Here is a 12,457-nt window from a genome sequence, read left to right as displayed (position 1 = left end):
AGGGAGAGGTCGTAGGGTATTGTATGAGTCTGCGCATGCTTGCTTATGTGTGGTGAGGTAGGAATGATTCACACAACCTTGGATGTTATACACCTCACTTGTGTGTGAGACCTGTGCAATAAAGCAGGCATATACTCTATATATTATGTGCTAGGGAGGGAATGCTTTCTTTTTTGAAAAGCAAGGTTGTGGTTTATCCTTTATTAAGAACTTGCTTTTTTTTTTTTGCCAAGAGTGTGTGGCCAAGAACTTCTCCCCCATGACAAGAGTGATATGAATGAAATTGCAAAAATACGTATAACTGTCTCTAATGTTTAAACTCCCCTGTTATAGATTTTAATCCATAATTAGATATTTGGCTTAAACTTGGTTGACTGTCTTCCTACTGGAGGCCAGGGGTCTCGGGGCCCCTCGAAGTGGCCATTGAGGCTCCTGAGTGTGTTCAGATGAGCTGCTCGGGACTTAGGCGGGAGGTGTTCTAGGTCCACATTGTCAGCCTCGTCAGCTACATAAACGTTTCTTTCTTTAGTTGACACCTTAGTTAATTTTATACAGTGAAGTCCTTGCTGACACACGTTATGTAATTGGAAAAAGAGTAGGTATAGAGGCAAAAATGAGAGGAAATCTGAAAGTCTGACTCTGGAGTTCTTCCCCTACTTTTAGATTTTTTTTTTGGCCATTTTTATTCTAGGCTATGTTTGAGCTCTAGTTGAGGGAAAGGGGAGTGGAATATGGTAGAGCTACTGCTGGCTGTTTTTATCTCAACCTCAAGTAGCAGTCAAACCTAAGTCACTTATTCTCTGTGACAACCATCTCTCAGGATTTCTGACCTCATATATCAAAAATGGAGAAACAGAAAAAATTTATTTCAAAAGCTAAAAAAGGCCATATTTAAAAAAAAATAATTAAAAAGTTAATTCATATCCAAATGAGAATTAGTAATAGTTCATTCAGTTATCAATTTTTCATTGCAGCATAAGTTTTCATCCTAGGATTGCTCAGTTTTGGTGTGTGTGTGTGTGTGTGGACCTGTCTTGCAGATAACAGTTGGTATGTCAAACATCGGTATTCACTGCATTGCAACTTGGAGACAGCTTTGGGCAGTTAGGTATCTATACATGATAGTAGTGGTAGAAACAATTTCTTTAGTAATTTCCCCCCAGCTTTACTGACATATAATTGACATATTATATTGTGTAAGTTTAAGGTGTACAACATGTTGACTTGATTTTTTTCTTCTTTTTACTTTAAGTATTGACAAAAGGCTGAAGATTCCTCAAATAATTATCCTTTTCTCTTGGCGCTTTAATTCTGACTCTGTGTGGGAGGTGGAAGTGATCCAGGGCCCGGCAGCCTAGGAAGCCCTCAGCTCAGGTGTGAGCTGCGGAGTGTTCTTCAGAAAAGTGGATTCGAGTCTTAGAAGCACAGGGTGTGACGTACTCGCTGGGCCTGCAGGAAGGAGACTCTGAACTCTCGGAAAAGGCCCACCTTTAAAATGGGCATGGAAGGCATTAGCTTTCCATAGATACGGAGCCTCTGACCCCTGGGTTAGTGGTCACTTCCCAGCTAATATTCTATTCCAGGGCAAAGTCACCACCTAGTGTCCTTCTCCCACCTGCAATGGAGGAACAATGCTTGCAGACCTGATTTTCTCTTCACATGCTACTAAGACTTAGTTGTGGGCCAAGCATGTCAAACTCGTGGGCCGCAGGCCACATGCCTCTTATTAGCCTTTCAATTTGACATGCTTGTTGTAGGCAGTGCTAACATTACTATCTAGAACCCCTGAGGAGGGTTTCTGCTTGCTCTAGTCCTATCTAATAACCGTAGATATTACACGTGTTTTTCCTTTTTCTCCATCTCTTACATATACACATGCTCTTATATACATGAAAACAATACTGGATGTATTACAATTGTTAATAATTGAAAAATTGGTCTTTGTGGAGAAGGAGAAAACAATGCTATAGGGTAATAGAGCAGCTATCTTTTTTATTGCACATTAATCATTCCAGGTCATGTGGTAAGCTATTCCCATCAGTTATATATAGTCTTTTTAGTACTGTTATGAGGTAGGTACCATTATTCTCATTTTACAGGTGAAGAAATAAAAGTAAAAGTAATTGGCCAGTAAGTGGCAGACTGGAGACTCATTCAGGTTGATTGAGTTCAAAGTTTAAACTCTTAATTTTCTTAGGTTATCCTATATAATAAAAGCCTAATATGCTAAGTGTCTGGTCATCTGGTGACCTGTCAACTGTTCAAACAATCAAAGCGTAATATGCTAATGATATGCTAAGGCACTCAACCACTCACTATGACGTGTACTGACCACCAGGGGGCAGATACTCCAATGGGTAAGTTAGCTTGCTGTTGGGGTCCAGCCAATTGGGACTGAGCAAGATGGTCTGGACATGCCCTGGAGCCCTCCTGCAGTCCGTCCCCGCCTGATTGTGCACTGGTGGGGTCCCTTGGCCTGGCCTGCACCCTCTTGCAATCTGGGACCCCTTGGGGGATGTTGGAGAGCCGGTTTCAGCCTGATCCTGCAGGCCACTCCCCTCAGGAGGGCGCCACACGCAGGGCTCACGGCTGGTGAGGGCTGCTGTGGCAGTGTGAGCCTCTCCCAATTGGGACTGATTGGGTAGGAGCCTGCAGCAGGTGCAGTGGGGTTGGGATGAGCGGGAGCAGCAGGTAGGAGCTTCAGGCAGCGTTGGACTGTGGGTTTCAGCCCGATCCCCGCAGGCCACCCAGGGGGGCCCCATTCATGCATGAATTCGTGCACTGGGCCTCTCCTATAATCTAGTGCCCCGTCTCCCTCATCATGCTTATTTATATATAGAGCCTTATGATCTTTAATTCACCTCACTTCGAGTCACATTGAGTCATGTCCAAGGCCTCATGGAGTCTAGTTCTTTCATGACAAAACGATCATATTAATTCGTTAGGTATAGATAGTAGTACATTCTAGTGTGTCAAGCGGTTTCACATAATTTTATGAACATTGCACAGTCCTAGCCGGTAGATATTATTAATAAATCCACTTTGTAGATGTGAAAAATGGAGCCTCAAGGGGTGTGTGTGTGTGTTTTGCTCCAATTTGGAGTGAATTAAGTAGCACATCCAGGACCCACCACAGTTCAACTCTCTTTGGACAGTGCTCTGTCTCTGTACTGCGACTTCTCTTCTGCACTAGGTGGCAGCAGTGATTTGCATTTGTTTTCTGAATTCTGGGAGAATACAGTCCAGGTAGAAGGCACTGACTTAGATTTGGAAAGTGGAGTTTCCAGACAGGCTCTTCTAGAATTTTTTATGTTAGCTATGGTACCTGTCTACAGCTAATTTTATTTTTTACATATACCTGCCACATTCACATTGACACTGAAATAGAAATGATTGTTATAACTAAGATGATAAATATTGAGAGAATGAGTTGGAACCAGGGTATGAATTAGGTGTGCACACTGAATAGTCTGTGCATAAAGTTGCCAAACTCAATTCCAGGCAATTCAGCCTTTCTTACTCATAATATATATACCTCTAGGATCCGTGTGACCTTGGATTTAGGTGCAGTAGTATGTTAATGAGGCCCTGGCATTTCCACCAGTCAACCTCAACAAAAGCTCCAAAGACCACCTCCCCATCCCCCCATGCTAACTTTGTGCTGTAAGATAGCGGTTCTCGGAGGGAGCAGAGGCGGGAGTGTGTCAGGATTGCTTGGGCAGCTTTTACAAACCCCATATACAAACACATAATAAAAAAGGTAAAGGAGTTAAAAAGTACAATTTGGTAGTTACAAAACAGTTGCGGGGGTGTAAAATAAAGCACAGGGAATATAATCATTAATATTGTAATAACTCTGTATGGTGCCAGGTGGGTGCTTAAAGTATTAGGGGGAACACTTTGTAAAATATATGATTGTCTAACCCAGGGGTCCTCAAACTACGGCCCGGGGCCACATACAAATACAAATATAGTATTTGTTCCCATTTTGTTTTTTTACTTCAAAATAAGATATGTGCAGTGTGCATAGGAATTTGTTCATAGTTTTTTCTTTAAACTATAGTCCGGCCCTCCAACGGTCTGAGGGACAGTGAACTGGCCCCCTGTTTAAAAAGTTTGAGGACCCCCTGGTCCAACCACTCTGCTGTACACCTGAAACTAATACAAAATAATACTGAGTGTAAAAAACCCCCCATGCATTCATGTCCTCACAGACCTACAAATGTATATACTAAGTTTCATCACGGGTTTTAGAGAAAACTGGTTGGAAAGCACTTTTCAGAAATAGAAAATGCCACAGCAAAGTAAAAGTAAGAATTCGGCAATGGGTCCAAAGTCATTCTCAAAAGACAGCATATTCTCCCGTTCATAGAAAGGCCAGGATGAATGAGCAAGAGTGGCTGAGTGTGCGTGCTGTTCCTGCACTTGGCTCAGGTGCAGACTGCAGGGGTGCCTCAGACAACGGTGATGCTTCATGAACTGTACTCACAATTCTGACTGCCTGTTTCACTGATACAATCCCCTTGTGTTTCCCAGAACATCTCGCTTTGCCTCATTCCCTGAATACTTGGTAGTGCAGATAAAGAAGTTCACTTTCGGTCTTGACTGGGTTCCCAAAAAATTCGGTAGGTATCTTGTGCATGCTTTTACTTACAACATCAAATTAACCATTTAAAAAACATGGCACGTGAAAGAGCCATGAGTGGTTGGCTGCCGGAAAGTTCCATTTCATTATTTTTCCATAATTTCCACTTTTCTCTTTTGAATCAGAGTATATGATAAGCACCGATGGTAAAGTTGGCATCCCTCGAATAATGGTGTCTGGCATGAGTGGACCCTAGGAGTGAAAACAGGACCCCCACATAATCAATAAATAGTGCTTCCCAAAGGTTGCGGTGCATACAGATTACCTGGGGATCTTGGTAAATGCAGATGCTGATTCAGCAGATCTGGAGTGGGGCTTGGGATTTGTAATTTCTTCTTTTTTAAAATATATATTTTATTGATTTCAGAGAGGAAGGGAGAGGGAGAGAGAGATAGAAACATCAATGGTGAGAGAGAATCATCGATCAGCTGCCTCCTGCATGCCCCGCACTGGGGACTGAGCCCGCAACCTAAGCATGTGCCTTGACCAGAATCAAAGCTGCCAGGGAAATTTCTTCTTGTTTAAATCATTAAATACTATGTTTTATTTTTTACTTGTATTTATTTATTATTGTTTTTATTGAAATTATTGGGGGGACATTGGTTAATGAAATCATACAGGTTTCAGGGGTATAATTCTATAATACATCATCTGTGTCATGCATTGTGTGTTCGCCAGGCCAAGTCAAGCCTCCTTCGTGGCATAGAAGGAGGTCCAGTTTTATCCTCTTTGGTTTTTCAAGCCAGTACCTCAGACTGTTTGCCGGTGTTTTAAACTTCGTATGTTTTTGAGCACTTCAAAAAACAACCACTCAGGCTTTACACTGGTTGATTAAGCACTCATCTGCTCGTCTGAAGGGAATGGGTAAAAAGAATGGAAAATCACCTGGAGTGATTTCCCAGAACCCTCCAGCCCTACCAGTTTACACAGCACCTGTTTGACGTTATGCCGGGCTGTGACTGATTCTCTGGCAGATTTTTACTCTTCGTGTGGAATGATTTTGTGGGCAGAGAGGAGGGCAGAGGGCAGGATGCTCATCACTTAGCTTTTCCTCCGTGGATCTGAGAAGTACCTGGGAAAAAACTGACTTCTAAAGGCTTTGAACTGTTTTGGACACAGTGTTCTTATTTTCCTTTGTCCTTGGAATTCCTAGAAAGGAACAAAAATCCAGAGAAGATTTCATAGACTTGCTCAATTTAAAGGAGTTCCAAAGCTTTCTTTTAATGAACCTGAGTTTTTCTGTTGAGGAACAATTGTATTGATTTTGTAGGTCAGACATTATGCTTGTTTTGCTGTCCTCTAAGATTAAAAACTTTTTTAAAACTAAGCTTTTTCTTGGGGTGGTTGTTTTAAGTAGGAGTGGTATACCTGGCATCATAATGGGTTTGGGGGATACTATGTTCAGGTTCTGTTTGCTAGCCCAAGACACACCCTACAACATTTGAACCCATTTATTATTATATCTGAATATCTGCAATACTAAATCTCAACAGCGTTATTAGACTGATAAATTTTGTGTTAGTCAACATAAGAACTACTGAACTGAGAAGCTAGAAAATGTACCCAGGCTCTGAGATTCAACTAATTTCTTTAAAACTTCATTCTTTATTTATTACCTTAGTTAAATCACATTACTCATCATGATCTGAGAAAAGGCACAAACAAGGGGTTACAAACTCACATGCCTAATGAGGGCAGGGTGATAACGTACATTAAAGAAATGGATCGGTGTAAGAGACATGTAGCTAGCTAGCTATCTTGGTCTTTCTTCGGTATTCCACTTTGGATAAAGACATGGATTAGAAATACATTTTTCTATTATAAGAATCAGAATAGCACAAATATGAGGCTCAGGGTCATGGGGGCAACAGGAAGTGGTGAGGTCTGTGATAGGCTGTCACAGAGGGCACCCGTATGAGAAGATGCTACAATTTTGTTTTCAAAATAAGCTGAAAATCTGGATTTATACATTAAAATCTTGGATTTAAGAGTTGGAATTTTTTTTGCTGAAAACAAAGTTTAAAAACATCATGCAGAAAGCTTCTGGGCTACAAATGGTCTATGGCCTGACAGTGTGTGACTCCTGGCTTATTCCATTTGTTCTTGTTTAGTGTGAAATCCGGGCACCCTCTGCACTTTCCACTGGTTCACCACTAAAATCTAATCAGTCGTGATGAGTCTTCTGGCCCAGTGATTGCTCCAGGGAATGGCAAAGCTTCCCTTAGCTCTGCCTAGACCCGAGGTCGGAAAACCACGGCTCGTGAGCCACGTGCGGCTCTTTGGCCCCTTCAGTGTGGCCACGAAGCTTCAATCGCACTGTACGTGCGCACCTGCATGTGGTATTTTGTGGAAGAGCCACACTCAAGGGGCCGCAGTTCGCCAACCCCTGGCCTAGACACATGCATATAGAGTCAGTGGTGCTGATTTTAGGAGGTGATTGTGAGATTTTGGAGAATCCAGTGTATGAATTGCTCTCCTTTTGCAGATGTTTCTATTGATATGCCAGACCTACTTGATATCAACCATCTCCGAGCCAGGGGGTTACAGCCAGGAGAGGAGGAACTTCCGGACATCAGCCCCCCCATCGTCATTCCTGATGACTCAAAAGGTATCATCTTCAGGAGGACATTCTCTACCTCTCCTGCTACTCTAGTCTGCTGGAATAGTCACTTTTCTCCCACCACTCTGTTCTCCCTTGGCTGTCTGCCTCTGATGTAACCCACCATAGGCACATAGAAGTGAGGCCTGGATGTAACTGTAAACTTAAAATAGACATGGGAAGAGGCACAGACCCATCACAAGTAGTTGAAAGGAACTGTGGCAACAGAGGGCAGCCAATCTCCAGAAAATTTTTAGATTATGTCGCCTATGGCTTTGCCTTCTCTCCACTTCCCCAAATGGACGTGTAGGGGGAGAATTGAGTGTTTTCAGTAGGCTCCTAGTCTAGGGGAGCGGTGTCATTCTCGGAATACCTTTGGACAACCGGAAGGGGAAATCCAACTGTGTGTGTTGGTTTTAAACATTTTGCCCACATCTCACCTTCCCAGCTTCATCACTGCTTCATAGCTAGAGAGTGGTTTGAGTTTCTCTTTCACTCTGTGAATGATAAATCATTCATTGTTCATAATGCTTCACTTTTGAAGGGAAAAGGATATGCAAAAAAATAGTTGCCTCACCTTCGTGGTTCCAAGGACAGTGCGGAAAAATCTTGGTTCCATGATTAGCTCATTTATTCTGATGAAACCAGTTTTGTTCTGGCTTTGTTTGCTCACCTGTTTACTGTTCACCTTCTTAAAGAGTTAATTAAGTGGAATAACTCATAGTGATAGAGCACTCTAGGCCGCTCTACCAAAGGCCTTTCATCACATGAGCAGTGAATGTTATTAGTGGCCGAATTTGAGTGCACAAGGAGGGTAAGGTGAATCCAAGAGGAGCAAGACAGGATTCCAGAGAGGCATCTTGTCCCATAGTTCTCTAATGAGAATCAAATGTGAACGCACAGAGTGTAGAGAGACCTGTACATGGGACATTCTGGGTGATGGGTACAGGTGGTTCTTGAAAGGAATTCAAGAAAGAAGAGATCAGTATGAATATCACAGAAGGACAAGATGGCTTATAAGCACAACTCCAGCTTTCTCTGAGGCTCTTAATAGAATCATCGGCTTGTAATTACATAGAGTTTTTAGAAATACAGGGAGAGAACTGATTTAGTTCATTACGATGATAACCAGAGCATCATGTTTTATCTGCTCTAAATGCCTGAAACCTGGTATTTCCCCTCCTTACTGTAATGACTTTATGTTGGTCAGGTGGGGGTGGTCTTTCTCTAAAACACCTTGCCATGGGTTGGCCTCATTTTATTCCCTCTTCCTTAATTTCCAGATCGCCTGATGAACCAACTGATAGACCGTATGTATCTTTTGAAAAATTTCCCAGTGTCCTACAATGGTTATTGCCCTGATACATTTATCTGTGGGGGTTGAGTAGAAGGGCATTGTTCTGTACGTGTGTATATGTAGCTTTTCCTCAGTGGAAATGATTCTTTGTCTGCAAGTTGAGGTAGCAAATGTAAAGCAGTGACAATGGTGGTTAAGTGTCCCCGTAGCTCACAAAAGTGACGATTAGCATGAGAGCGAACCAGCCCTGGGTTGGAAAGCTGGGCTCTGCCATTCATGACTGTGTGACCTAGAATCATTTACTTAACTTCTCTGAGCCTGTTTCCTCATGAATGAATGGGGGCTAGTGATGCCATTTCTTTCTTCTCTGGCTACATGAGGAGGCCTCTTCTTGCAATGATAGCACAGTAGCCAGTCACTTTTTTGCTCCTGATGCTGGACACATAACAAAGACACACGTCTGGCAGGATATGGTAGTACTAATACTCTCAAGGCTGTTAATGTCATTGGATTGTGTGTTAATTTTATAGCCTTTTATTTCCTTTAATTCTATGGGAGCCGATATTCTTGGTTTTCTAAAAAAAAAATTAAAAATACACTATTTATACTAAATATTTAGATAATAATTAGGAGAAAGAGGGAGTGTTTAGCACTAAATACACTGAATATTTTTGTCTACAAAGCCTTTCCGGAGATGAACTATTGTTAATATTTGTGCTCTCCATTTCCCAGAGTTGAGTACTTCCTTTGATTGCTGATATACTTAAAGGCCTGCTATAGCCTCTTGTGAGATTTAAGGAACAGCCCTTTTGACCTGTAGATAATGCTTTTCTCTTCCAATTTCAGTCGTAGGAGAGGCTGCTGTAGAGGTCTTGAGCATGATCTGAGGGGCTGACATGGTTCTGGGAATACACTAAATCTCCCCATACGAAATTAGAGAGTTGGTTTTCAGTGCTTGGATTGACCAGGTGATTATCATGATTCCTATTGAGGGCAAAGCTTTAGGTCAGCGGTTCTCAACCTGTGGGTCGCGACCCCTTTGGCTTTCCAACGACTCTTTCACAGGGGTCGCCTAAGACCATCCTGCATATCAAATATTTACATTACGATTCATAACAGTAGCAACATTACAGTTATGAAGTAGCAATGAAAATAACTTTATGGTTGGGTCATAACATGAGGAACTATATTTAAAGGGCAAGAAGGTTGAGAACCACTGCTTTAGGTCAACTCAACTCAAATACAGTGGGGCCTTGACTTTCGTTCTGTGACGGAGGTCGTAACTCAAATTACTCGTATGTCAAATCTTAAAGTGAACGAGCGAGACACTTGATGCTGGGCTGATGTTGTGGCGTTCACTGTGACGTTCACTGCGCCAGCTAGCGGTGGGGTATCTGAAGCTGGCCCGTAACCCGAATTTTAGCTTGCAACTCAAAGCAAAAAATCGGCCGAGAGACGGCTCGTATCTCGAAAAACTCGTTAGTCGGGACACTCGTAAGTCAAGGCCCCACTGTAGCTTAATATTTGGATGGCTTCAAACGAAACAAACAAACCAGTTAAACCACCATTTGTACACCTAACAAATAGCACTTTCTTTGGATAGCAGGTGGATAAAGGGGTGAAGAGACGCTAAGACAGGAAGGTAGTTTACCTTTTTACACCAGAATGTCCTGCTGTGCTCTGTAGCCTCAGACATCGATGAGTCATCGGTGATGCAGCTGGCCGAGATGGGCTTCCCTCTAGAAGCGTGTCGGAAGGCTGTGTACTTTACTGGAAATATGGGAGCCGAAGTGGCCTTCAACTGGATCATTGTTCACATGGAGGAGCCAGGTAGGTGGCCGGAAATGGAATGGCTTTCGAGCCTGATGCAGAACTCAGTGATGCTAACTAAAGCTTGGTCCTTCCAAACCCTCCAGATCTGTCCCCCAAATGACTTTTTAGCTCACAGTGTGCTGCAGTGTGTGTGTGTGTGCACGTGCGCTTCCTTTGCCTGCGGAGTAAAGTCACAGTGTTTGTCTTTCCTCTTATTTTTAAGTAATAGCTTGGTTGAGATATAATTCAGACCACTGGAAAGATATGGGATATATTTTTACCGAGGAGAGGATGAAGACTTGAAATAGACAAATGTGCGTGAAGACATGGAGCCTGTTTAGCTTTTACTTTTATCTACTTTATTAAGATAATCCACTCATTTAAAGTGTACACTTCAGTGGTTTTTAGTAAACTTACAACTATCACCATTACCTAACTTTAGAATATTTTTGTCCCCTGGAAAGAAATCCTGCACACTTTAGCAGTCACTTTCTATTCCCCTGCTCTTCCTAGCCCTTGGCAACCACTAGTCAATTTTCTAGATTTGCCTATTTTGGACATTTCATACAAATGGAAGTATACAATATGAGATTTCTTTGTGTATAGATTCCCTCACTTAGCATAATGCTTTTAAGATTCATTTATGTTGTAGCATATATCAGTATTTCATTTCTTCTTATGAATGAATAATATTTTACTGTATGGACACACTACATTTTATTTATCCTTTTACTAGCAGCCCGATGCATGAAATTTGTGCAAAAGTAGGCCTTCCTTCCCCCAGCTGCCGTCACCAGCTTCCCTCTGGCACCCGGGACCCAGGCTTCCCTCACAGCCCTGGCTTCATCTGGAAGGTTGTCCAGAAGGACGTCCAGTCTAATTAGCATATTATACTTTTATTATTATAGATTAGTTGATGGCCACTTGGGTTGTTTTCACTTTTTGGCTACTGTGAATAATGTGGATATAACTATTTTGTGTGGGCATGTTATCATTTCTCGAGTGGAGTTGCTGTGTCATATGGTGACTCTATGTTTAACTTTTTGAGGAACTGCAAAATTATTTTCAACAGTGGCTGCACCATTTTATATCCCACCAGCAATGTGTGAAGGTTTCAATTTCTCTATATCCTCACCAACCTTGTTATTACTGTTTTTATTGTAGCCATTCCAGTGGATGCGAAATGGTGTCTCATTATAGTTTTGATTTGCATTTTCCTAACGACTAATGATGTAGAGCATCTTTTCATATTATTGGTCATTTATATATCTTTGGAGAAATGTCTATTCATATCCTTTGCCCATATTTAATGAGGTTATTTGTCTTTTTATTTTTGAGTTCTGAGAGTTCTTTTTGTATTCTGAATACAAGTACCTTAGATATATGATTTGGAAATATTTTCTCCCATTCTGTGGGTTGTCTTCTCACTCTCTTGATGGTATCTTTGTAAACAAAAGTTTTTAAGTTTGATGAGATGTAAGTTGCCTATTTTTTTTTTTTTTTATTGTGTCACTTGTGCTTTTGGTGTTGTTTCTAAGAAACCATTGCCTACCCGTGTCACAAAGATTTACTCATATGTTTTCTTCTACGCCCCAGATTTTGCCGAACCATTGACCATGCCTGGTTATGGAGGAGCAGCCTCTGCTGGGGCCTCTGTTTTTGGTGCTACTGGGCTGGATAACCAGCCTCCGGAGGAGACTGTATCTATCATCACCTCCATGGGATTCCATCGAAATCAGGCTATTCAGGCGCTACGAGCAACGGTAAGTGCGAGAGACTGTATGTTGGATTCTCTTCTCTGATTGGAGTGGTTTGTATTTCGTCAGTAGCAATTGGGACTTTCCAATATTCTGTGATCTTTTGGGGTCATATTTACCTTACTCTATACACCACCATGGCCCACGGAGATTTATTTGCATATAGTATCTATAAAGTCCAAGTAAATGAATGAGGGAATCATACAGAGAGTTTAACACTAGGGAGATAAGAAAAAAAAATAGAGAAATAATATAACTGGGGCAAGATGAGCTAAATGAATGAGGGAATCATACAGAGAGTTTAAGACTAGGGAGATAAGAAAAAAAATAGAGATGGGGCAAGATGC

General features: G+C 41.8%; 1 protein-coding gene across 1 annotated transcript in view; it reads left to right on the top strand.

The window, feature by feature from the left end:
* USP13 (ubiquitin specific peptidase 13 (isopeptidase T-3)) overlaps positions 1–12,457 on the top strand; it is an 81,725-nt gene that overhangs the window by 49,874 nt on the left and 19,394 nt on the right. Inside the window, exons 13-17 of the mRNA XM_006770019.2 lie at positions 4,537–4,625; positions 7,131–7,253; positions 8,528–8,554; positions 10,228–10,371; positions 11,950–12,116. Of these exons, the coding sequence (XP_006770082.1) occupies positions 4,537–4,625; positions 7,131–7,253; positions 8,528–8,554; positions 10,228–10,371; positions 11,950–12,116 (550 nt within the window). The remainder of the gene's footprint in view (positions 1–4,536; positions 4,626–7,130; positions 7,254–8,527; positions 8,555–10,227; positions 10,372–11,949; positions 12,117–12,457) is intronic.

This window comes from Myotis davidii, unplaced genomic scaffold, assembly GCF_000327345.1.
Source record: "Myotis davidii unplaced genomic scaffold, ASM32734v1 scaffold123, whole genome shotgun sequence".
In the NCBI taxonomy this organism is placed as follows: Eukaryota; Metazoa; Chordata; class Mammalia; order Chiroptera; family Vespertilionidae; genus Myotis; species Myotis davidii.
This window is presented reverse-complemented; position numbering and strand designations above follow the sequence as displayed.